At 46.7% G+C, this 26,894-nt stretch overlaps 1 protein-coding gene across 7 annotated transcripts in view; it reads left to right on the top strand.

The window, feature by feature from the left end:
* Window positions 1-26,894, top strand: part of ADCK1 (aarF domain containing kinase 1) — an 84,335-nt gene that overhangs the window by 4,321 nt on the left and 53,120 nt on the right. For 5 of the 7 annotated variants that reach the window (XM_068683078.1, XM_068683077.1, XM_068683079.1 and 2 more), the window contains exons 2-3: window positions 4,678-4,815; window positions 9,363-9,446. In XM_068683078.1, the coding sequence (XP_068539179.1) occupies window positions 4,690-4,815; window positions 9,363-9,446 (210 nt within the window). In that variant the 5' untranslated portion in view covers window positions 4,678-4,689. Of the gene's footprint in view, window positions 1-2,567; window positions 2,626-2,737; window positions 3,338-4,677; window positions 4,816-9,362; window positions 9,447-26,894 lie in introns of those variants that run through there. The other 2 variants (XM_068683076.1, XM_068683080.1) reach the window with 2 other exon arrangements.

Below are 26,894 nucleotides of genomic sequence, written 5' to 3'. Positions count from 1 at the left end.
AGCCTTATACAGAGGTTTGTAGTATTTCTTCTGGTGGCCCAAACCAATTGGAAAAGAATCAAAATATTTCAGAATTAGGATCTCTGCTGCTAGAGATGTCTGCTGGCCAGATCTTCAGCACATAGGAATTGGCATTGCTGCACTGACTCTTAGAACTGAACTAGTGTAGGTGCAGAGGATGCACGCGCTCTCAATATTTGTACTGGTACACATCCACAGAAGGGCAGGGCAGAGAAGTGAAGAAGGGTCTGCCAGGTCATGCTCCTCTCATTCTGCTGGTAACAATTTCTCCTGATACGTTTTCACATCTTCCTGTTAAACTTGTTCCCTGGGTACACAAAACCATAGGGTCTCCTGCTCTCTGGGACTGCTTTGATTTCTCCCTAAGCCTCATCCTCCACCATACAGTAGGAATGTCTGGTGTCAGTGAGACTTCCCAGACATCTTTCCATATTTTTCATCTAAGGGAATCTGGAAAAGAGGTGGTTTCTCGGTAGTAAAGGCTGGTCGGTCCTTTGTTGAAGTAATCTGTCTGCTCTTCCCAATCCAGTGCTTGGGACAGGGAGGCCTGAGTTTTGTTTTAGGGAGGCCTTTGGATTTGTTTTAGCGCTTCATGAGATGCACACCTGGGATGCAAATGCCTTAAAAATGAAAAGGAAATACTTTTTGCGTTTCGTCTTTCACAGCAAATTGGGGTAATCTGAGATTTAATTTATTCACTAGTTGAAAGGGAAGTGGAAATCAAGCCAGCATCTTTCTTTTGAGCCAAGCGCTTTCTTGTGCACCCCTGTGGAGGCTCACACAAAAGAGCTCTGATCACTCTAACTAGGTGCTTGTCCTAATTATAGAAAGATTTAGCTTTGCTTTCATAATTGCCCACTGCACTTGGGCACATGGCATTGTTATACTACAAAAGCTTTTTTTTTTTTTTTTTTTGTCCCCAGCAGGCCCAGCGTCAGCCTGTTTAAGGGAGCTGCAAGGAGCAGTATTACTCTGAAGCAACCTCACACAGCTTTTCCAGGAGAGGCCAACAAAGTCAGCTGCAGACCCACTCCCTTGGCTGAGAACATGGCCAGTGCCTGGGATCTAGCAGTTAAAGCAGGGGGTTCAAAGGCTGGGCCACAGCCTTGGGCAGCCTGTGTTGAGCTGTGAGCTGTGTTGACCAGTGAGCTGTGATCAGGAATTAGGGATTTTGTGTGCAGTAGTTTGGGAGTTTTAGACGGGTGCTTCACTGTTAGGCCCAGTTTCAGCCTCACCCACGGAGGTAATGAATTTACAAACACCAAAATCTACAGCAGAACTTCCACAGGTTCAAGGGGATGGAGTAGATCCTTTTGCCATATGTCTAAGCTTGTTTTATCCTCAGTGTGTCGGCGGGGTAATCACCCTGAGCTCTGCCCTTGGTGAGTTGTATCTTGAGAGAATGTTTACCAGTAAACCTGCCTCAATAAACAGGCCGTTTGCTTCATAATGTGAGTATTTCTAAATACCCTTTTTTTCCCTGTCTCTGCCTTTTTGTGTGCAACTGTATCCATGCAAATATGACTGGAATCACAGTATGGAGATTGTTTCCTGACGCTGTTTCAGTGTTTCCAGAATGCTGTTAGAAACAGTAGCTCTCCAAGAACTATTGATTACCTATTTGGTCTCCTTGTGGTTTTGGTTGCTGGCATCCTTTTATAGTATTTTTGCTTGGATTAATTGTGGTAGCAGCATCCTTCCAAAACCCCATCCTAAATACTTCCAATTTGCCACCAGGGATTCCCAGGCATTACTGAATTGCAGGTTTTCTTAGCAGAAAGATGCTGAGTGGGAAACAACATAGTTCCTTCTTCTTGCAATGGGAGAAAAAATGTATCAGGGTGACAGAGCACTGGCACAGGTTGCTCGGGGTGGTTGTGGAGTCTCCTTCTCTGGAGATACTCAAACCCCACATGGATGCCACCCTGCACAATGTGCTCCAGGTGATCCTGCTTGGCAGGGGGGTTGGACTAGGTGGTCTTCAGGTCTTCCAACCATGGCCATTCTGGGGTTCAGAAATGCTGAGTTGAAATAGGTGACTACCAAGCTAGGAGTTAGTTTGAGGGAATATGAATGCTTTATCACAAATAATGTGTATTTATGACAATTCAGCAATGTTTTGCATTCTCTGCTCTGTGCCTCCTCTCCCAGGCATGGCAAAGTAGCTGTGGTTTTGTTCACCTGTCTCTCAGGCCTTTTATCCCCACCTTTATTGCGGGAAGGCTGTGGTGAAGAGGTTTAAAAGACGTTTGGATATAGAGTTTAGCGATTTGGCTTAGTGGAGGACTGGCTAGGGTTAGGTCAGAGGTTGGACTGGGTGATCTTGAGGGTGTCTTCCAACCTAGATGATTGTGATTCTGTTTCACATAGCACCTCTAAAATGACATTTATTATCAGTTCTATTTCTTCCAGCAAGGATCTAAACGGGAAACCTTTTTATTATCGTTATTTCTCGTCTCTGCGACCACTCCCCTTGTGGCCCCCAGCCCCACGCAGGGGGCCGTGTGATGGCGGCCCCGCCCGCAGACTACATTTCCCGGCGTGCCTCGCGGGGCAGGGCCGAACCACGCGCGGGGGCTGCGGCGGCGGCGCTGCGGCGGGGCGGTGAGTGCGGGCACCCCGCGGGGGGGGGCACGGCGGGGCAGGGGGGGCGTTAATTAGTGCGGGTGTTAATGGGGGGCGGGCCCGCTGGGGTGCCCCCGGGTGTCACGGCGTGCAGGGGGCTCCTTCAAAGCGCAGCTGGGTTTGGGCAACTGCGCTTCTGTGTCTCGGGTGTAAGGGTTCCGTTTGTTTTATGGGATTTTTGTCACTGCAGTGCATGGGCATGGGGCTGGGGGCGAGCTCGGGTGCTGTGCCCCTGCCTCTGGCACCCCAACTGCTCCTCGTGCTCGTGACGAGCACATACTTAATATAGTAATAGATATACACACTATATATATTTAAAAAATGGCTGTTTGGGACTTTGACCACCCAATGAACGAGATTTTACAAAAGCCTGCAAGGAGCAGCAATGCGTTAATGAAACCCCCTGGGGAAAATGCCTTTTAAAGGTGTTAGGGAATGCAAGAGATCCCCAGCAGGGGAGGGGGACAGCTGTCCTTGGGAGGTGCACCTGGAATTGGCTGCGGCTGGAGGGCCAGGTGCATTTTCTCTGAGTTTGACCATAGCTCAGAGGAGCCCTGCTCGGCCAGCTGCCCCTTCCCGTGTGAGAAAGAGCTGGGGTGCTGCAGGCAGCTTTGCCTGGTGCTGACGGGTTGTGTTGTGGCTTTTCTGTCCTAGAGCTTGTAAGGAAATGAGCAGAAGTAATGAAGTTTAGGTGACATTCATGTACAGGGTCCCTTGCATTATATTACCCCGTTCTGCTGATTGTGTTCTTGTGGACTGTTCCTGAAAGGCTTGACCTATGTCACTGTAGGTGTTTTTGGTTACAAGGCTTCCAAAAGGGAAGGCACAAGGCAGACCAACCCCACTACAGGGTCACAGCAAGAAGTAGGAAACTTTCTTGATCAAGTCTAAGTGTAGGAGAACAAGTGGGCTCCGTCTTGATGGGGTGAAAATCCCACACTGTTATGGATGTTCTGGAGAGCTTGCAGAGCAGGTGACCTGTGCTGCTTGATCCATGGCGTAAACAAAGACTGGTCGGTCATGTTTGCTAATACCTGCCTAAGGGAAAATAAAGAAAAATACAGCTAGTTGGTAATCTCTTTTTCAGATTTGAATCCTCTAAAGTGACATAAAGAGTCCTGAAATCTGTATCCTATATTTAATGAATTAGATGTTTACTCCAAGTAATGAGTACAAGTGCTCCAAAGTTGTTAGTGCGGTTAGCACGTATTTTTCACACCCTCATCTTCCAGAGGAGGGGTGAGGGAGGAGAGGAGTGACACACCTCGGGCTTATGCCAGGCCTGCGAAACAGCCAGGACTGGGTTGTTGATATCCACAGGCGTCTGTCCTGGCAGAGCAGCTCCTGCCTGGAGCCTGGATGGGATGGAGGTGATGGGAAAGTGAGTTTTGTTTAGCCACCCCCATCAGGTCCCTTCCCCTGCCCTGTGTGCGGCTGTCTGCCACTGACCCCTGGAGCCCGTGCAGGGTTTCCAGGGATGCATTGTGTCTCCTCCCCAGTGCTCATCAGTGCTGAGGAGCTTTTGCAACCAGTCTGGCAGAATTTCCAATAATTTTGGGCTCTTGGTGTTTAAAGAGCTTTCTTTAAACCCTGCTTTTAAAAGAAGTCTTCTAGTATCCCCTTACAACCTGCCTATGCTATGACAGCTTCAAAACACGTGCAGCGAAGGGGCAGCCTGTTCCTGTGATCTGAACTGGCTTCTGGGGAGCACGTGCTCCCTGCTGTCCGACCACCTGTTGTTTCTCCTTGTAAAGCCTTTGGGACCATGAGCAAATGTTGAGTGGTGGTTACACAAGGTCTAGCAGAGTGAGTTACTTCTGGATTTGCGGCCTGTGGACACTTGATTTAGAAATAACAGTGGGGTGAGAGCAGAATTGCTTGTGTTTGGTTGCTGCGTGATTGCATGAGCTCTTGGCTGGGAGCAGTGCTAGCAATGCGTAATTAGAAAAGGAGTGATTGAAACTTAAACTCTAAGGTCCCTCTAGGCTTCACTACATCATTCTCAGGTGTTGCTTTTTTGTGTCTTGGCAGGGTTCATCAGTCATGGCACGAAGGGCCTTGAAGCTTGCCTCACTGGCAGCAGCCACTTCTGGCATCTATCTGTATGGCAACAAGTTCCTGGACCCCAATGATTTTGGAGTGGTTCGTGTGGGCCGAGCCATTGCCACAGTAAGTGTTGTACAGGTGAAGTACAGGAAGATTCCTAGGTGGGTAAAGGACTTGGAGGTCACAAAAACTTGGGACTCCTTGCAGTCCCTCTCTCCTTTTCCATTTAGCAGTCTCCCTGAGTCAGACGGTCAGGAGGGGGCTCCTCAAGTTGTTGACACACTGAGGAGAAAATGGGTGAAAGCATAGAAGAAAGAGAGCTGTTTTTTGCACGTTTTGGAAAGAACCAAACAGAGGTACTGGGCTGCAGAGAACTGTCCCTGTCTCCCTGCATTGGGAGGGGCCTTCAGAAGAAGGGCTCACTTTGGGCCCACATCGCCATCAGTCACCCTTCAGGGTCAGTTATGTGGTAGGGTCTCCTGCTGCCTTTAACAGTCATGTAGTTCAGACTGCCGTGTCTTGATTTGTAACTTGCACATGCAACTTCTTACACTGGGACCTTTGGTTTAAAGCATTGAGGTTGTTGTATTGGTGTGCTATGGCTGCCATTGCCCTGAGAGCCTAGTTGTAAGAAATTTGGGCAGAGAAGGGTAGGTGCTTTGTAGATCATTCTCAAAGCAAATGTGAAGTGAGAGTGGGAGGTGATCTGCTCCTGAGATTGCATTGGCTTCCAGATATAGAAAATAAATCCTCGCGTCCTTAATAAAGGTGTCCTAATAAACCCTCCTAGCATCATTGCTATTTCACCCTTCTGTTGATCTCAGCTTCAGAAAACCTGAGGATGGAGACTGCCAGCCAGGTTGTTGCCTTCTCCTGGGGGCCATTCAGTGATGAACCCATGAGCAGCCAGGAACAAGGAGAGCAGAGACTCGGGAGGGGTTATTGGTCTACCTGTACCTCACTTGCATTATGCACCTGTCACTTCAGGCCACAATCTCCATCATTTACAGACCCCTAGTGCTAAGCCTCTGTCTGTCTGCATGTTCTATGACTTCTAAGCACTTAATTAATGAGTTTTACAGGCAGTCAGCTCCTGAGGGCAGATGCAATATGAAACAAGCTCTGCTGGTTGGCTCACATGCCATGCCATTTATATGTGCGGGCTGCGCAATGAATTGTTGTGAAAAAATGTTGATTTTGAAAAGCGTGAGGGCAGAAATATGAATTTTAGTCTTTCCTCCTTAAAACAGGTGTTAAATTTTGTGTTCTGTCCCTGACTATAAAGCAGCACTGCCTGGTGGCAGGGAGCAGCTCTCCCTTTTTCTGCATGTGAACGTGGGCACAGAGAGGGAGCACAGGTTATTGCAACTCGAGAAGAGTCTGTTATCCAGGGTGTTTGGGCTGCCCTGTCTGCCCATGAGTTCTGTCTGCTTGATCAATGTTTCTTCATCTACTTGAAACCAGTGTTTGTTTGCTTGTTTGTTTTTTGTGGCTGTCTTCTGTTTAAGACAAAAAAGAGTGAGAAGTATGCAGTGATGAGGCTGTGCACTGTCAGTCTGTGTTTTGAGTGGCGGTGAGAGTATTTCCCCAGTGAAAAAGTAGGGGGAAGAAGATTTTCATCAGAGAATCACAGAACAGCAGAGGTTGGCAGGGACCTCTGGAGGTCACCTGGTCCAACCCCCTGCTCAAGCAGGGCCACCCAGAGCAGGTTGCCCAGGCCCATCTCCAGGTGGTTTTTGAAGATCTCCAAGGAGGGGAGACCCCACAGCCTCTCTGGGGAGTCTGTGCCAGTGCTGTCACCCACACAGCATAGAAGTCCTTCCTCATGTTTAGACAATGTTCCTGGTGTTCCTTTGCTTTAGATGCTGGTGAATCTAAAGATGTGCTTGACTTTCGTGTCCCCTGCCTTCAGGGAAGTCATAAGTCATGGGCTGAAAAGCTCTTTGCTGGCCCTGCTCTTTAATGCTTTTGAGGGTTCTGCACCCATGGCTACGAGCCAGAAGTGCTCCCAATGCTCTGATGGCAACATGTACTTGTGTCTGTGTATTTTTCAAACAATTTTCTGTCTGTTTTTGAAATTTCTGTTGCTTTAATACATGTGATTTCATATGGTCAGGTTGGTCCTGAGAGATCCTTTAGTCCTGCTGCACCAGTGATCTGTCTTCCCACCTTGGGGTCAGCTCCTAGCTGGAAAGGCAGGGGTCAGCTCTCACCTGAGCACTGGCAGCACAAACTGGTCTCATTCCTGGGCCATTCACAGGCTGAAGCCAGTAGGGCAATTCGACGTGTTCATTTCTAAGAAGCTTTCAGCTTCTTGGGATTGCTCTTTCTACAAATGAAAGCTGAGGTTCTGTAGCAAGCCTTGGATATTGGTGGCATCTACACGGACCTAACATGTCTGTCCTTCAATCTAGCCCTGTCCAGGCTGCTTAACTGGATGCTTCACCCTATCGTTGGACTGTATTCAGACAAAAGGAGGCTGTAATTGAAAGGCTGTAGTTCTTAAGAACTGAGTTCAGCAGCATCAGATGAAAAAATGTAAGATAAGTTACGGTGTTGGGGAAAACAACCAACCAAACGACAAAAAAAAAACACCAAAAAAACAACAACAAAACAAACAAACAGCAAAATTTGAAAAAAGAACATAGGGAGGTCAAGAAACCTGAGTTAGAACTCGAAGACTCCAGGCAGTTTTCATCTGAGTTTGATTAGGAAGATTTGAGTGCGCCTGTATTTTAAGCATGTTGGTGCAGTTGTCTTTTGCGGACTTCCTAAGATACTTGATGAAGTTCCCTAACAGAAAATTTCTTTCCCAAGCCTCAGTTCAGGGAACTGGCTTTTGCTTACATGTAGATAGATGAGTATTCAGAAAAAACATTTTGCCATGACCTGATGAGATCCAAGGATAGCTGTAGGAGTTGTGGAGAGAGTGTAAGGAGTTGAGAGTTAATGGAATTGAAGTGGAAGCACAAGTCTTTGGGACGCTTAATGCTAGGTTGGATACAGGATCTGTTGAAGTAATCCAGCGTTTGTAAGGGGAGGTTGATCTCATAGGTCTTCTTATGTCTTGGAGACTCAGCCTCACACTAACGTAAGTTATGGTGCTAGTCTTGTATAAGAATGAAGTCAGTAGACTGGGCGGCATCACATTTCAGACAGTTTCTGTGCTCTGGTAAAGGAACCTGGCAGAGCAGTTGTGCATTTGCCATATTTCTTTGAGGGGCTCCAGGTTGTTTTGAGTCCATGGAGTGAATATTCTGTGCTGTAGCTGGGATATATCTCAGACACGAGCAGGGATTTGGCAATGTCAGGGTTGCCTATCAGGATCATCATAATACTAATTTAGTGTTTAAGATTATGATGTAATTAGCAAACGCTAAATTAATTCCCTCTTCCTCTGTAATACAGGCCAATCTGTTAGCTGCTTCTCTTCAAGTTGGAGGTGATAATTACCCTCGTGGGCCAGAGATAAAATGAGAACCAACTCAAGCATTCATGCCAGGCTGATTTGAACGTCCCTCCACTTCAAAGTTATTCTTTGAGGTTGGAAAGATGCTTTGAATTTTTTTTCTTCCAAATGTGTGTCTGCGTAGCGGTGTAGCTCCTGAGTTCATCGTTAAGGGCAAGAGAGCCTGAAAAGCCAGAAGGAAAAAAAAAATAATGTTGTACTCAGTTTCCAATCTGGGAAACAGGAAACGTGAGCAACCTAAGCTCCACATGGAAAGAAGTGTGTCTATTTTTAGCAGATTCCCTGTTGATTTCCTTGTGGAAGTATCTCTGGTCTTTTGACTGTTTCCCTTGTGTCTGTTCCGGTAATGCTGTTTCAAACCAGACTGGATCCTATCTTCTCCCTGGCTCTGCTGATCCCTTGTCTATGCTTGATGTGCTTGATCTGTGTCCTTCCTAGGCATGTTTGCAGTGAAAGGGGGGCTGTTATCCCATCCCGTTGTTCATTTGCTGGCATTCTAACTGTGAAAAGAAAGAAACTTTAGACAGAGGATGGAGTTGCGAAATACCCAAGATCCATTTTCAGAAATCATTAGGACACTTAGGAACCTAATTCCATTGTCTGTGGCTATATTTAGCTAATAAGCTTTAGGTGGATCCCCATACTGTACCTCTGTGATTTGGTATCTGACCTTTTTGCCCTCTAGTCCTTCAGGGAGTTGAATATCCCGAGTACTTGTGCTAATCTAGGAGCTTCTCTTCAGCCGCTCCATTCCCTGCTGAGCCATCTGACCAGACTGAGCTGACCAGTGTGGTTAGGCAGGCAGGAGGTGTAAAGATGAGGTGCGGGGTAACTGGTAGGGCACAAACAGGACTTCATGATCTCTTACTGGCAGCAGACCTTACTGTGGAAACCCCAGGTGGCTGGCTGAGCATAGGAGCCACAGTGCAAGGTGCTGTACGGAAATTACAAAAGCTTTTTGAGTTTCTCATATGGAAGACAAATAGGTGTGTCAAGTGCTGAGTTTTTTTGGGGGGGAGAGGTGCATATCAATGAGATCAATGCACTGTTTTCTATAAATGTTCATTCAAATGTACTTTTTGTTCAATTTCTTCTGAGTCTGTTACTGTAAACTCCACTATAGAGTCTAGTCTTTGGAGCCTAAGCTACATACATTTCTCCTTAACAGACAGTTTATTGTTTTTTCTGGTTTAATTTGCAGACAGCAGTAATCAGCTATGACTACCTCACCTCCCTTCGGAGCGTCCCGTATGGATCAGAGGAGTATGACTCCCTTAAATCACAGGTAGGTGATACACTGAACTGTGTTCCTCAGAAACTGCACAAGGCAAAGGTGTGTTGCTAAAGCCATTGCTGTAATGCAAACTATCAGGCTGTCAGCCTAATAATTCAATATGCCTTCTACTAAACTGTTGATAAAAGCAGAGCCAAACTGCAGCATATTGAATAAAATCTGGCAAGACCTACACTGCCTGATGGATAAGTCAGTTTGTCAAGAACAGACATGTGCAACCAGTGCTCACGTATGCCCTTTAGACATTGATGTTCTTAGTGTATGGGGTAAGATGTATCTGGGCTCTGTTACTGGATCCCTGCTGCCCAGACTGGTAGCGTGGAGGTCAGCTGCTGGGAGGGGTCTGGCAGTGGTTTCTTATCTTGCTTATCCAAGTAGGATAATAGCTGTAATATGAAGGCTGAGAGATTTAAGTAAAAGGAGTGTGTTGGATGGAAAATAATAGGGGTGTGAATCAGGCTTGCAAATCGTTAAAGAAGGTGCTTAATTGGGCAAATGAAGGTAGATCGCACTACAAGACTGTCTTCCCTTGTGTTTTGATGTGACTAATTGATGTGAATAGAGAAAGCATTTCTAGTGAGAGGTAAGATAAGCACCTCTGTTGCTCCTCTCAGTCCTGTGCTTCACCTTTCACTCCATCCTGCAGCCCTACAGTACCTTGAGCTGTGAGTGACGCTGAGTCTTACTTGACTGTATATAGTGTAGCCAGTGTCTCTGCTATTTCAGCTCAGGGCCTCTTTGGATCGGGAAATACAGGTTGTGCTGAATTATACACATCTGTGTAACATTTTTAAAGTATGGTCTTTCACCTTATTTCTCTTAGTACTTGTTGGATTTGGGCCACTGGTGTGGCTGTAATGCATTGGGTAATGCTCTCCAGGGACGTTCAGACCGGAGGGGCTCTGAAGCTGGAAGCAGCGGTGGGCCTGGCTTATGGTTGAACGTTGGGCTCTGTTTCATGCACTGTACCAACCTGTGTCAGCCATGCTGGTTCAGACCTTGTCCGGAGTTAGAAATCAATAGCATTTGACTTCAGTATTCATCTGTCAGAAAACCAACACCATCAGTGTGGTCTTCGAGTGTTTGGAACAGTTTGCAGAGAAGCTTTTTTTTTTTTTTTTCCTATCCTCTGCTTCTGTGTGAAGATGCTGAACTGTTCTGTAGTTCCTCATCCCAGGTGAGTGATGCTAATGCACTGGCATAAATAGGGATAAACACGTTGGGAATCTGGAGCTCTGCTTTCCATCTTCCCATGTCTCTGCCACTTGCTTTTGAATCCTGGTTTGCAGAAGCTTTGTAGCTTTCTTGAGCGACACCCAAGTTATGGAGTTATCAGTGCTGTGGACAGCTTGTTACTTGGCAGCAGCTCATAGCAGCCCTCACAAATTCCTGACCTTTTGCCATGTGCCTTCATGGCTTCATTAACCTCTGTCATGTAGGCATTGATGGTTTGTCAATTCGTGCCCCAGGCAGCCAGGACAGGCCCTGTTTGCTGGCACTGCACCCTGTGGTGCTCTCCCTGCTTGGCAGACAGGACCAGCTGAGGCAGCCTCGGCGTGTGGCACGGCCCCTGGCTCTGTGTGGCCAGCACTAGCCCCAGCTGCATCAAGCAGAATGAGCTGGGAGACAGAAAGAAGAAAGTAAGTGCAGGCATAATGTGATTTGACAAAGCTCTTTGGCCTTTGGAGGCCTGTCCTGCTGTGGGTAGGTGTTTTGGAAGGCCACCACTGAGCCTGGAACTAGCAGTAGTTATGGGTCCCTCAGCAACGTCACTGCAGTGCTTGTGCTAGGAAAGCATCAGCTTGGCAGCAGAGGATTTTCTGGGCGTAGAGCACTGCACGACAAACCCTTTATCTCACTGCAGCTCCAAGTGGATGGCAACCAAGTTTTTACCATCTTGCAGCTCTTTGAACTGCCTGTGGGAGCTGAGTTTGTTGGTGTTGGACCAGCTCAGAAGGGGGTGACTTTTAAGATCTGTTGAGTTGTTACTGAAGGTTAATCACTGGATGGGACCAAGAGGTTGTTAATGACCCTCCCAAGTATGTGTTGTATGTAAAGGATATTTATTTAGATGTTACTCATACTTGCCTCTCTCCTGGATAGATCTTTGGTGCTTTCAGACATTCATTGTATTCTTTTGGCTTGCTGTTCCTCCCCTGAAGCCAGCTGCACCTCCTCTTCATATGCTGAGTTTGGACTTCCCTTTTAAACGTGTGCGTGAATTGTTTACTGATTTCCAGCTTCATTTCTGGTGCTGTGCTTGGAACAGAGATGCTGCGAGGCAGGGCCTTGGTGTCCCCGGGACTGCGGATAGTGCCAGCAGGTCTGGGTGCAGCTGCTGTGCTTCTTCCTCTGGTGAGGGGGTCAGTGCAGCTGCACTTGTGTCTGGGCTTGCATCTGGGAATGGGGAAGGGCTCCCTGCTGTGTAGCTCCTCCTGGTGCTCAGCATACTGATGGGTGCTACTCGAGTGCAAATGATAATGCTTAACTCTTGGTGGATTCCCAGCCAGCCTCCAAACCAGGGCTTCTAAAGGGGAACCCACGGGCTCAGCTGGGAGATGGGAAGCCTTAGTGGCAGCACCAGTCCCTGAGCCTGTTGGGGTGAAACAGGGACATAGTCATTAGGAAGCAATTAAATGCTGAGCAGATTAAAAAGGAAATGGGTTCCCTGGGGGCTTTTAGCCAGGTTCCAATGTAGCTCCAAGGAAAACTCTTCAATCTTACTCTATTTTTCTGTTCCTCACGCACCACTTTGATGCTAATGTCCTCAACTACCCAGATCTCAGCACCTTTTATGGTCAGTAGATCAGGGAAGTATTTTCTGCTTTCCACAGGGCAGGAAGCAGTAGCTGGAATGTCACTGTGTGTCCCTGGGGCTGGTTTAAATCACTTACGCATCTCTGTTTTTTCCATCAGCCAGGAGACATGAGGAGCCACCTTCCTGAAGGCACTCGTAGCTCTTATTAAACAGCAATGAAGAGGAAAGAAGTCTTATCTTTTCCATTGCTTCCACTGCCTTATCAGGGGTAAAGCAGCGCTCGCTTCAGCGCACCACTGGTGGCTGGACCATACGTGGGACTGGGTCGTTCTCCTGAGCCCTTTCCTGGGCTAGCTGCCTTTGTCCTGCTTGTGATGGTATTGCCAACGTACTGATGGCAAGACCAAGCTGTAGCCATGGTTAGCCCGAAGACTCTGTATGTCTGTAAGTCCAGTGTCAGTAACATCTGGGGAGCTTTGAGCTTTCTTCAGTGCTTGTCTCTTCCACGAAGTGGTTCTGACCATCTTTGTACTAGTACACTTGGGCATTTCTTTCTGTGCCTGCCTCTGCTTGTATCGAGGATCAGAGGAGGGCACAGAGCCATTTCCCAAGTGGGACATTCCTTACCTATTACTTCCTCAACAAACAATTTTGTTCTGTAGAGGGCTGCATTTCTCTGATAATCTTCAGCCTCCTTGAGTATTTGTCTCCCCAGTCCCGAGTCAGCCTACTCTGTGACATTTCCAGCGTGGCTCTCATCACAGCACCTGCATGTCTTGGTTGACGCTTCTTATATTGCCGGCATCAATTTCTGTTGATCCTGCTGTCAGTCAGGAGGTATCTCGCAACGAGCTGTTTGTTTAAGGGCTGGCATCAGTGGGCTCCTATGTTGTTGTCATTGTAGTGAGAGGATCGCAGCGGGTCAGTCATCTTGCAGGTTTCTGCACTAGTGGCCACAGCTGAAAATCTTGTCATCTGCTGATGTACGACAGAAGGTACTGCTGCAAATGTTGATGCAGGTATTTTTTTAAACTGAGAGGAGATGGCAAGGAGAGAAAGGATCTCTGGTCCAGGTGTCTCTGGAGACAGTGAGAATCCATTCTTGAATTAACTTTGCTGGCAACAGAATTGCTTTGTCAGGGAAAAGACATTTGGGGAGGTTAATTAACTTTCTTCCTTTTGAGAGCAGAATGTGGTTGTTCTCATTCAAACTCTTGGTTATTGGGCTGTCAGTAGCTGGGCAAATATTTGGAAGGTGTCATCTTGTGTCATCGTTACACAGAATAGGATTTCTTCCTCCATAAGAGTTATTCCTGGTGTATGTTGACTTTATTTCTCAAAGTGAGGTGGGTATTATCAAAAAAGAGATGTTTCATGGTGAAGTTGCCTGACTGAAGGATCCTACTGCCCTGGAAAGAAAGAGTGAGCACACATGCTTATTTTTTCCAAAAATAGCCTCCAATTCCTGGATAGCTCAGACCAGTAAAACAGCCTGTGTCTGTGGCCCTTCCCCATGGTTAAGTAATGCTGTGTGCCTTAGTAGGAAGGGCTATCTTAAAATAGTTCCTTCATGATGGAGCTGGGCTGTGTCTGCAGAGAGCGATGCCTGGGAGGTCTCCGTGGTATTCCTTCAGCCAGCCCTGAGCAGGGACCGGGGGCTGTTCCGCACCACATTCAGGGCATGCAGTGGTGGTTCCCTTCGACTTGAATTTGTGGTGAACTGGGCTGAGGAGCAAAAGAGCTCCCTTACGAGACATGGAATAGCCATTAGGTGGCAGTGACTTCCTGTCACCAAGCTAAATGGGAACCAGTAAGAGGTGAAGAGCCTCACAGCCCATCTACAGTCCCTGAGCCGATCATGTGAGGTTGCCCCATTATGTCCTCCCCAGGATATCTCTTCATCTAGAAGGCAGGGTTGGTGCTAATGCAGTTGAAAGAAGCTACTAGCAGGGCCAGCTGTTGGCTTGATGACTCTCCATTTGAGCACTGCTGTCTAGCAAACTTCCTGCCAACACATAAAGCATGAAAGCTTTGCACTGCAAACACATAACAAGCTGTAAAATAAATCTTACAATTATAAGAAACTTCCTTTTCCTCCTTCTGCTTTCTAGAGTGCTGTCAGCTGAACCTTATGGCCACAACATCTCTAGGTTTTAATTTAGTAGCATTGCAGGGAGGTCCATTTTTTGGGATGTGTGCCTAGAAAACAGGATGTTCTTCAGACCTCTGCAGGGATTTATTCAGAGAAATGGGCCATTGTGACGCTTCTGGAGGAGGAGGAAGGAGAGAGGTGAGGGGACAAGAGGCAGTGCCTCATCTACTGCACTTGTCTTGCTGGCTCTGCACCCTCATTCCTGAAATGCTTCTCTCCAGGAGCATGTGTGAGATCCTCTGGTCTGCACAGAGAATTGCCTAAGTGGTCCTGCACATTCCTGGCAGCTCCCCAGCAGAATGAAGCTATGGGCCTTGTGAGTGTTTTGCCTTCTGTCCTCCAGGTGGGGCTATCCCTTTGCATTTGAATCCCTGCATCCTTAGAGCTTCTGAAGAGGTACCTAATAGCCAGAGGAACATCTGAAGAACATTTCAGCTGGTGCAGTGAGGAACCCATCAGGGAGCTCTTGAAGGATGTAGGCTGCGAGGAGCTTGCACCATGAGGAGCACTATAAAAGGAGCAACTGGGAAGTGAAGAAATAATTTTATTTGATCTAGTGTTTGGACTACACCTTGAGTCCTAATGTAGAATGAACACTTAATGCAAAGTGAGACTTGGAAAGAGAGGCTCTGAAGAGTGTGTGGTTGAGACTTATTTGCCTAGATTTACACCCCAGGTGTGAGTGTTGCAAATAGACACAAGATTTCTCAAAGTTGAAGAGGGAAGGAAGCAAAAAGAAAGCAGGATTGCATAAGATGCTACTTTAAGGAACTTAAGACTGCTCCCATTGACTTTGGATCAGACCCTTTGATAGGATGTTTCCTTAATGAGGAATTGTGTAGCCTTGAACACAAGGTTGGTTTAGATAACCTCAAAGAATCATACAACAGCCCATGCTGGAAGGGACCTCAGAAGAACATGGCCCAGCCCTTCATGGGAACTGACAGAAGCTGAAACAACTTGGTTGTTGGAGGCTGCCTGTTAAATCAATAGAGATGGCAGGTAACCAGTGCTTTACCTATTAAAAAAAAAAAATCTGTCTTGAGAATCGAAATAATACTGTCTGAGATTGGGGAAAAATAGATATCTAAACATTCAGATGGGGATAGAGTACAGCAAAGTTGAAATGTTGCATGCAGAGGATATTTCATATAGCAGGCCAGGTTGGAATTTTAGAGAAGAGCTGAAAACTGTGGATTTGCTCTGCTAAACCAGTGACCTTATCACATCCTCCCCAAAGTGTATCTGATAAAAGAATGTGCTGGAGGGTAGCACACAATTACCTTACCTGTCAAGCCAGTGTCTTCATTTGGTCTGGGAAGTGAGTGCGGAGGGGATGGCTGTGCTGGGTGCTGTCTTGCAAACGCTTCCCTGAAGTTCTTGCAATGTGGAAGGCGTCTTGGTGGGTTTCAGGCAAACCCTTTCACCTGTGTGAGGGCTACGCAAGTTGCATACTTGAGGTAAAGGTATCCCTGAAGGCAACTCTGCTGTCTTTCTCCATCTAGTGCCTCAGGGCCAGGCCAGACTTTGTCAGGCCACTTCCAAGACAGAGTCAAAGATGGCTTTGAGTGAATCCAAGATAGTAATTACATTCCCTGCTACCATAGTTAAGTGTACTTCTGATCCCAATAGCATTGGTTTGGGGTTTCTCCCATTCCTCTTTTTTATTTTGAGAGAGAAGGAGCCCTGTCTGAGTGACTGCAAATTGTGCTGATGGTGCACCATCAGAGCAGCTTGCTGTTCCCTCCTCTGCAGCAGCAGCAGCATCTTGGCAGGTCTGACACCAGTAACAACTTGTTTTTGTCAGTGTACTGAGCTGATGTGACTTGGAAGGGGCCCACAGGGAGCAGATAAACATAGTGGCAAGGGTCATCTTCATACAGCCTCTGCTCTGTTCCTAGCTCCACTTCAACAATGAAGCTGCGTGTGAGCCTGCACATACACACGCATGCACGGTGCTTTATGAAATGCCTCCTGCCAAGCTTGCACCCATTTACTGCCTTGCCAGCTTTGCTGAATTTAGAGGTAAATTCACTGAAAAGGTCACTAGCAGAATTGCTTTTCAAAAAAACAGCTCCTAAAATGCCTTTACTGCCCCTGCAGTTTCTGTTGGAAAATATATTGGCTTTGAGTTGCCTGTGAACTCTGTATCCGTGCAGCCTGTTTGTTATCGTAGGGTTGCTCTGAACACAAGTTGTTTTTTTCAGCATTGCTGAAGGGCAGCAGGCTTTGCACTCCTATTTGTTTATTGTAGGATTGTTGTGTGAAAAGAAGTAGGGAAGATAGGCTTTCTTCCCCGGAGCCCTTTCCTTTGTGTTCACAGTCAGGCATCGCAGCTGGGCATTTCCAGAGCCCAGCAGGAGCTTTCTCATCTCTGCAGTGCCCTGGTAGTGCCTGTTCTCTATCTCTTCTTTTACAGGACAGCTTCCCTGCTTGTATTTCTTTCAGTAAGCTGAGGTTTTGCTGTGGTAATCTGAATTGGGAGACATCCATTGCCAAGACACAGAGTGGTGATCCTTGACTGAGCAACGTCGTGATGAAATGATCACTCCTGAGCGATGGGGAGCGAGCAGCAGCAAGGCTGTTAGCTGGGGCCATGTTTTCCTCACCCTGGGCTGGTGCTTGTGCTGGGCTGTTCACTTGAAGCTGAGATATCTGCAACCTGCTGCATGGGGAGGGCTCCCAAGAGCTGTACGAGCTCCTGCCTCCCTGACTGCCAGGGCTTACATCCACTGCAGCTTCCCTCCACCTTCACTGGCCCCAGAGGCCATGGGTTAGGGACTGTGTGTACCAGGAACGAGGGTGATGTCTGATTCTTCCAAACCTATATTTTGATTTTGGGGTAGCAAGAGCTTGGTGTGGCTCAGGACTGGGTAAAATACAAGCAGCAGTAGCTTTACACAGGCACCTCTCCTGGTGTATTCCCATCTGCACACAGGCAGCTTCCCATGCTGTCTCTGCACAGACTTACTCCCCCCTCCTGCAGGGCTTTTACCAGAGGGGGCACAGACTTTCTTCACCCAGCACCGCACTTACTGGTGCCTCACATGGCAAAGGTTTGCCACAAGATTGATTTTTTTCAGAGAAAATCAAGACCCAGGTCCTGTGTGGATTCATTGCCAACCCCAGGCAGGTCTTCCACGCTGCAGCTTTGCACGCTTGTGTCAATAGCAGCTGAGCCAGGAGAATTTCCTTTCCCAGTCCTTTTCTAGAGTAAGGCTCCCTGCAATGGCTGAGCTTGATCTTCACCTGGAGAGATGAGCACCTACGCATGCTTTAACTTCTTTCCTAGAAATCTCACTCCCAAAATAGTCAGACATCAGGTTCCATAACGTGCTCAAATTTAATGAGCTTCCAGTTCAAGAAACTCTTTCATTTACGAGCAGCCTACAGCGGCTGTTACCTTTCATATTAGTATTGAAAGACTAATGCAGGTTTGTGGCTTTTATTTGAAGGATAGTAAATTTAAATAAAGCAACAACAAAAAAAGACGTTCTGTCCTTTTGCAAAATCTTTGAAATGGTCGGGCGTATATGCAGCTAATGAAGGAAGGTTGCTTAAAATATCTCCAAAAACATTTACTGCTTATAATTACTGGACATATGTGTAGTTAATTAAAGAAATAATGTACAGATAAGACACAACCACCATCCCAGTAGCAGATGCCCCTCCTTCCACCTGCATTGCTCAACAAATTTCATCTCAAGAAGGGAAATGAATTCTCAATTGCAACATGCCTAGTAATTAACCGCACTGTAATTCCGATGTGCAGTGCTGTCACCCACCATCGGGTGGGAGTGGAAAAGGCACTGCATTTTGTTGATGGTTGAACATTTGTTTTCCTCATCATTTTGACACCGGAGGTAATTGCCATTCCTGAAATATTCTCTCGCTATCATTACAAAGCAACTGTTAGGGACAAATTAATTATGAAGAGTCTCGTTATGACAGATTAATAGGCCAACAGAGGAGATTTCTTTTCCTCCTTTCAGGCAATTGAATAGTAAAATCTAACAGCTCCCATATAACTGTTAGGAACATGTGCTTTACTGTAAACCAATACGTATTTTGCTGGAGATGAGGGATTTGCAAGCCTAGGAATAGTGTGTAGAATGTGTTTCCAAACTTGCTTTTATTGAGCTTTTGGCTTCCCAGTATCACGTGCCAAAATAAGCATGAGACAGGGCATTGCCATATGGAGGGGAAGTATTCATGGTTGGGATTGGACTGATGGGGTCATGGGTGAGCAGTGTTGTGAAGGCTTGGAAGTGAGGAATGCTGGACGTGTGGGTTCGATGGATTTTAGAACCAGACAAAGTCATTACTTAGGCTGTTTTATGGCCACTGAGGGTTCCTGGTGTGAGGAATGTCAGATCCGATGTGCTGGTTGAGTTCCAAGTGGCCAATGATGTTCTGCCTGCCCGTGTCCCTCTGGAAGTTGCAGACTACCTGTCCTAAATTATTCTGAGGACTGGTGTGGGGTGGCCCTAACCAGTAAGCTGCATTCCTGTGGTGGGAGTGATTGAGGCACTCTGCCTCCCTGTGACTGAAGCGTTGTCCAAGCCCAAGAGCACAGGAGTTAGAAATACCCGAATTGCTCATGGCTGCGTTTAGGAGTTCACCCAGCTATGTGTAGTCAGGACAACAATTTATGTAGACTTGCTTACAGGGCGTTTGAAGAGGCAGTGAGATGTGCATCTCATCACTGACTGCCTACTGTGGGATGCCAGTGAATCCTAGGTGCTGATGAGCACACGATTAAGAAGGAGCTTATTTTAGGATCTAGAATGGACTTAACATAGATTTAAAGCAGCCTCCTGGAGGAGGCCTGTTCCTGTTTCACTGTGAATTCGGCCTCCTTCATAGAATCTCTGCGTCTCTGTCAAGTATGTAAATATTTTAATCTTAAATATACTGGAAGTCACAGACAGCATTGCTTATGGATTACTGGCATCTGATTTCTTCTCATTGCTTTGCTTCATGTCAATCTTGCATGATGGCAATTCTCCGTGGTCTTTTTTGGCATGCAAGTTTTGTCTTTGGGACTATCCCAAGTGATTGTATTTTGCCAGCAATGTCTAATTCTTCAGAAAATCCTCATAAGTATTATTTTTTTCAAGTTTTGTACTGATTGCATTTGTGATAGGCCTTTTGCCTTGAGCTTACTGTTTACCCTCTAGTCAACATTAGAAACGGCCTATTTTTGACTTGTCAATTGATGAAGAGTCTCTTGCCTATTGTCTCCACTGCAGTGCCACCTTTGTATGTTTTTTTTTTTTGTCTGCTGTTAGTCTCTTATATCAGGTTCTTGTCCTTTTCTCAAAGGAACCTCAACATTTGCCACGTGAGATTCAGACTGAAACCTCCTAGGTGATGTTTTGTTTCTCAAATTGTGGCAGGCGCTGCCAGATTTGTAGTTTTGTCCACAGAAGAGTTGTAATTGAGTGATGATGGAATAGGCTTCTCTTACCCTGCTCCTTGGGGTACTTGCAGAGGTGATCTGTAGTAATCAACATCTCATATTAAGGAAAAAAACTATCCTAGATTTCCACTGGATAAAGCCCATTTCTTGCTGTTTGTAGCTGCTTCTCTGGGAGGGTGGAGGAGGGTAAGGGTAGAGAGATTCTTTCACAGGCAATTGGGCAGAGATCATTTCAGAATATGCCCTAGGCTGAACCACTTGTCCAGACTATGGACCAGTCACTGTGGTCTTGGGTTAGGTAACCTGAAGGTGGAGGCTTTCTGCTCTTTTTCTTGTCGGCTGTGTGCCCAGCTCCCCAGGCACTGACAATATTTCTTGTTGTACCCAGTTCCTCAGAAGTAAAATAGTGGCTTACAGTGAGTCTGCAGGTGGAGGGATGCTCTGTTTTCTTAAATTTAGAATGAAAGAAGACATTCAACAGCTTTACTGACTCTTTTCCTCTTGTTTCTTATAATATATTTGACATTTACAAATGCAGCATCCCTACCTTGTGGATGCTCATTCATCTCTTAGATGAGAGAGAGAACTCAACACCTGGCAATGGAAAGGGCAAAATGTTGAATATGTAAGCGTATATAAAGATGATCTCAATTTTATTCCCTTCACATCCTCAGTGAGCCCCAGCCAAGTGTTGTTCATTGTGATACCAACTGCAATAAAGGCAATTGTCTCCGGTACTGCTGGGGGTAATTCCTTCTGCCTACGGTGGGAGCAGAAGTAATCTGCTCTGGATAATGACTTACCAACATACAGGTTCACCTGGGCTGTTGTTTTGTTTATCTCAACATGATGCCATGTCAAATATTTTTACTTTTTTGAACTGCTATCTCATGCCTTTTTTTTTTTTTTTAAGTGGCACCCTCAAAGCCAATATAGGTTCTCTCTTGCTTGTGCAGCCAGGAAGATTCAGTAGACCAAGTGCTATCTCCAGTAGCACCCACATAAGCCCATTTTTTCCCAATCCTCCTCCCATCGGCACCTATACAAACCTAATGTTTCCAGTATGAAAGCAGAGGAGTGGCCGTGAGGAAGGATCTGACCTTCTAATTGCAGTTTAGCAAGTCTACTGATTGTACATGGATCAGGAGAGACATCAGCTCAGTCTCCCATGGTGGGATCATTGCTGGGGTGCCAATAGACACCAGCAGCCTTTCAGGGTGTGTAGCTCTGTGCTCTTTGCTGGAGGAAAAAGCTGGAGAGTAATTTATGTATTTTTCACTGAAGTCAGCAACTCTGGCTGATACCCAGAGGGGAACAGATCTGCTGAGTAACAAAGGGACATTTTTTCTTTTTTTTTCCACTCTTCATCATAGGATTTTTTAAACTAGGACCGTGCTATACCACTGATGATGACTTAGTGCCGCCACAGCCACTCTCCTTCTGTTGGACGTAGTGCTATGACAGTCACTGCAGTTTTTTGGAATTGACAGCGTAATCCCATGGTTGTTATCTTTCCTGACTTCCTAGTCAATCTAATTTAATCACTTCTAGGTATTTCATGTGTTGCTGTCTCTCTCCTCTTCAGGCACCCTGTTCCTCTGGGAAGAGGGCTGTACCTTAAAGGTCAGAGCTTCTCAGATTAAAGAAGGGGAAAAGAATCTGCCTCTGTCAATTTGGTAAGGCAATGTCTTGCTGAGGTCTCTAGAGAGGCTGCGATGGAATTTCTTCTTTCTGTGCTCTGTGACCAAACTGTGAGTGCTGGTGCTCGTCTGTGTGGCCGTGACTGAGGGAGCCTGGTTGCTGTGCTGTCCCGGCCGCTGGAGTGACCTGCCAGGAGAGACGCTGCATATGCACAAGGGGGAGAAGCTGCTGTCGCAGGGCTTCATCGCCTGACGTTGACTGAGATAGGTCCTGACTGGAGGTCAGCTGTGACGTGCAGCTGGTAGGGTGGGATTCGACTGCTGGGAAGAGAAAAATGTCAGCCCGGATTCTGTGGTGCTGACAAAGTGGATGTGACGATTTCTCCCCTCCAGCTGCAGCGGCTGCCTCTGCGCTTCCTTCTTCCCCGCACCCCCACACTGGGGAGAGCAGACTGTGTGATGCTGCCCTGTCTTGGCCCACTGCTGCTGAGCTCGGTGAGACGTTGCTGAGCTTTCTCCATCTTTCCTTCTGTTTGGAACATCCATCCTGACATACCTGGCCAGTCAGTGTGGTTCATCCGCACTCTGTGGCTTTTCCAGCTCCGTTTTATTGCAGGATGGAGTATGGGTACTAAGGGAAGAAGCTGTCAGGTGTTCATCTTCATCTCTGCTGCTAGGCTCCTTCACTTTCCTTTGGAGGCCAGGAATATTCAGCACTGAACAGATGGCCTTGATACTGATTTTATCTCGTCTTCCACCTCTTTGCTATACCTGGTAACACTCTGTGTGCTTCCTTTCCCATTTACAGCGTCTGACCTCTTGAGCAGTTGGAAAATGTTACCAAGTTAATCTGCCTGGTATCACCTAGTTCTATTATTAAAGCAAGTCACGAAACTCCTCCTGACGCCATTCTGGTTCAGCTGTCTTGTAGGGGCTCCTGACATACTCCGCCTTGTTTGTTTTGCTCTACTTTATCTGGGACTTTGGACTTTTTTTTAAGTGAAGAGACCATCTCCATACCCTTCTCCCCAGTGTGCAGCTTCCCTGTGCATAGCCAGAACTGATTCAGTGGCAGCTAATCCCTACTGTGGCCTCGATTGAGCTCATTTCCCCACCCTCCCCATGGCCCAGGACCAGCACTCCCATCCCATGCTACTGCCTACCCAGTGTTTCCTTGCATGCCTATGGCTGTCTGGGGAGCATTCTCCCTTTAGGTAATTTTTGCTGCTCAAAATTATTTCTTGCTGTTAGGTTATTAGTCTCCGGAATCTGTAGGGTGTGTTGTCAGCAGTTTCTGTTTAGGGAACACTTGTGAATATAACATCTCAGTTGATCTTGCTCCTTACAGCAACTGAAAATAGCAAAAACAAACAACAAAAAAAAGCAGGGTTTAATAGGACTGATGGCTGGGAGCCCCCCCCCATAGCTAAACACACAGACGTTTAAGATGGTGTCTTTACAACCCTCAGCTTGTTTCTACTGCCAGCCCACATGATTTGATCCAAGCTGAGCTGAATTAATTTTGTTAGCAAGGTTCTGAAAGATGCTGTGTCACATTTATTATCGTTTCACCTGCCTCTGTACCAGGAGCTGCAGGCACTGTGATCAATGGATTAAGACACGTGCGGCTTCTGCATATGCCTCCGTGCAGCCGCGGTGCTGAGCGAGTTCCTCTCCTCCATGGGTGCTCTGATCTTAAGACCTGATCTTATCTTGATGAGTTGTTACCATTCATGTAAGCGTACCTACCCCAAAAGAGAGGCTGTGTGAAGGGTCTGTTGCGTCACGGGTTGTTTTTGGAGTATTGTTTTCTGGAGAGCGCTTCTCTCGGGGTTGAAAACAGCTTCAAGAGAGAATGGACTTCATGCTGTGTGTTGGACACAACTCCACAGTTCTCCTTTCCAATAGGAAAGGTGGATGCAACAAGGCATCTCCATACCTGTGTGAGATCATCTGGGGGATGGATATAGGGGTAAGCCTGCAGATGGCCTGCCAGCAGAGTCCTGGCGTATGGCACGGTTCCTGCACTGCCCCGAGAGTCCTCTGCCAGTCCAGGAGCCCAGCCGTGTGCCAGACATCCTTGGTGGGTGGATTGCAGATCTGGCAGAACCCAAAAAGGGTTCAGCAAAAAGGGTCTGAGAACAACATTGGGATTATCTTAGCATTGTAAATAAAAGATATAGGCATGACAGTGATAGGAGGGAGCTGTGTGAGAGCTTCACTCGTATGTGAGATACAAAATGTCTGATTTAACATACGGAATGGAAACGAGCCTTCCTTTTGCATTGGTGCCCTCCAAGTTTCCTCAGAACTAGATCAGGCTTTGGCGTGTAAGTTTCCCATACTGCCCAGAGGCTTCAGAACATCTTACTGTTGTAAATTTCTCTTCCCTTTTTACCTTCCAAAGTTTAACTTTCATATCTGTAGTGAGGTGATACCTGCCCTGGTGTTACTTTGGTGTGTATTTACAGTAAATCATCAGCTTCTCTAACTGTGAAGGAGAGACCATCTGAAACAGACAGACATAGGTGCTAGAAGCAAAAAATGTCTCTGAGATAAACCTGACCGGTAAGAGATGGTCTTTTTGCAAAGTTCTGCCTGTCCTTTTGTGTCAGGTGTGTCATGTAGGTAATCTAGCACAAAGAACAGATTTGGGAGCTTTGGGAGCTGCCAGTGGTGTTCCTTGTGGGACCCAGTTGAATTGTTTCATTCGTATGAGTTCATTTCCTTGGGTCAAAGGAGAAGAAAGAGGGTTTGCCTTCGTGAAATGCTTTTAGAGGTGTATGTGAAACTGGCAGTAAGAGTATTAAACAGTCTTATGGTTAAGGCTCCTAGACTATGAGCCTGTGATGTTTGGAGGCAGAAGGGGGTCAACTTGACTTTCAGATTGCTGTGTTCAGCAGTTGGATCTGGAACCATTAGTTGGTGAGCTTGGGCAGGTAATGCCATAGCTGTAGAAGTGCAACATCCCAGTTATTTCAGCTGTTATTTTTCCCTTGTATCTGACCATCCCTTCTGTGCACTCCTTGTTGTCCCTGCTAAGGAGACTTAGAAAGAATAGTTGCATTATATCACAGAGGTGTTTAGATGGGAACAGCTGCTCCCTTCTGATTTTTTTCCTGAACTGCCCCACAGATAACTAATTGCAGCTCAGTTGCTTCTATTAGCTATTTACCTAAAATTGAGCTGGCTAATGAAAATGTTTCTAATTAATACGAGGCAGATTAAAACTCATTACAGCAAGGTCGTCAGTAATGAGAGATAATCAGAGCACAAATGACCGAGCTTGGAGCAAAATGAAGATGGAACTCAAGCAGCCGATTGGCGCTGGCTGTGCATGCAGCAGCCGGCAGGGATCAGCAAGGTGGCTGCTGGTGCTTGGTGCTGGGGTTGAGCAGTGCTGCTTCCTTCTCCCACTGCAGCCTGGATGAGACTGGTCAAAGAGATGGACCTCAGCCGAGTGTAAATGGGTCCCTAATCGCGGGGTGTCCCTAACTAGGGCCTTGTTGCTAGGCCTCCTGTTAGACACCAGTCCTCCAAATGGTTGAGAACCACCTTGTGATATTAGTGCGCTGTAGGCAGTGCCTGCGGGTGCTTCTGCATGGAAATTTGCAGTTTTGATGGTTCAAAGGGTGAGAGGTTGCATATCTGTTCAGTGGGGAGTGGGCTGGCTTAGAAAAGGCTTTTCCAAACTTTCTGATTTCCAGAGAGCATTTCATTTAATGGCAAAATGTTTCTTTTGCATTAATTTCAGTTGCTTTAGCGCTGGTGATGCAAGGCCAACACCAGATTTCAGCTGACGCAGGTTCACTGCGTCTATCCTTCTGTTTGTGCAGTTCAGTGGCCATCCTGCTGGTTGTGTGACATGGAACTGAGGGGGCTAGGACATTGTCACTTCAGTCTTAAGGGATCATCTCTGTCCTGTATCCTTTGCAAGCTATAACTCTTTCCTACTTCCTGGCTGTCCCACTGGCTACCTGCTGTTGTGCTACAACTTCTGAAGGATTTTGGTCTCTGCTAGGACTCTTTTGAGCTCTGGCAGTCCAAACTGAGAATTGGTGGATGCCTTTTTACCCAGGGTTTGCCCTAAGTGGAACTAACCAAAAAGTACAGGACTAAAAGGGTGACAACACACCTGCTTAAGTGAGGATTTCTGAAATGCCCTGGTCTCCTGTGGTTAGACACCCACAGATAAACCCGTATGAATGTTACACGTACCTGACACAAATAATGAAGTATTAGATCATGGGGTACGCTGCACCAGGAGTTTTTCCAATTCCAAAGATGCGTGCTCAGCCTGCGATCAGCAGTGTGATCAGTAAGTCCTACTGTAAGGAAGCATTTGAATGGGAAATATCTGGTGTGCAGAAGATCAAGCTTCTGTAAAAAGCAGGCAGAAAAGATAGTATATAAAAGAGGTAATAAGAATTCCATTTAGAGTTGTGTCTCAGTGCAGCATCCCTGCTGTCAGTCAGTTTGATTACCAGGCTGATAGTGTTAGTGCAGGCTATAGCAGTTTATATGAACTGTGTGCTTACAGTGGGTGGAAGAGGGGATAAGAGCCCCTTGGACCCAACCACGCTGTTGCTGCAATGGGTTCTAGGTTTTCTGTTGTGGTTTTTAAAGGACCCAAGTTCCCTATTCACCTCACCAACAGCTGCATGCTCCCTAAACATCTCCACAGATACTTGGCATGGCACTTGCTTGAAGTCTCTGTGTGAAGTGGGAGTGGACTTCTTTGTTCTTCTCCAGTTTGTGCTGCCCTGGGTCATTTAAAGCTGTTCTGTAGTTCTACCAGTCATGTGCACGTGGCTCTGTCATCAGGTGTGGAAGAGAAAGGGATGTGTCTAGATTGCTTTCCTGTCTCCTCTGACATGTGTTGTCTCCACACGCCGCTGAAGGCGTTCTGGGGATACCCGTTGCAGGAGGGTGATGCTGTCTTCCCTTCCACTGTATGGGACAGCGGAGTCCAAGGGGCAGCCTGGCTCTTCCAGTGCAGTGTCCTGCTGCTGCAGACATCCCTGGGAGAGCCCACAGAATATATACCTGGGATGTTCCCACACACCCTGCACCACGAGATACCTCCCAGCATCCCAAAGGCTTAATATAAATGACCCTGAGTGGTACTTCTGCTGTGCCATGGGGAGAAAGCAAGGAGTCACAGACATCACCAGCGTCCGAAGTCCTTGCAGTGATGCAGAATTGAGCTGATACAGAAGATTTTTGGGAACCAGTTGAACCCCCAGCAGAAGAGGTGACTGATATAATTGGAGTGTGGGAGATGAATCCACCAAATAGGTTCTTAAGAGATTTTAATGATGCTGGGAGCATCAGTGCACCCTGTTTGCATTCTGTCTCTCACTGGGGCCGATCAATAGGGTAATTTTTGTCTTGATGCCTTGAGCAAGAGTGTTTAAAGCCCTTTAGACATTTTATTACACGTAATGTTCTTATGAGTCTGTAAAAT

Source organism: Anas acuta, chromosome 5, assembly GCF_963932015.1.
Source record: "Anas acuta chromosome 5, bAnaAcu1.1, whole genome shotgun sequence".
Lineage (NCBI taxonomy): Eukaryota > Metazoa > Chordata > Aves > Anseriformes > Anatidae > Anas > Anas acuta.
Note: the sequence above shows the minus strand (reverse complement) of the source record. Positions and strands in the feature narration are given on the sequence as shown.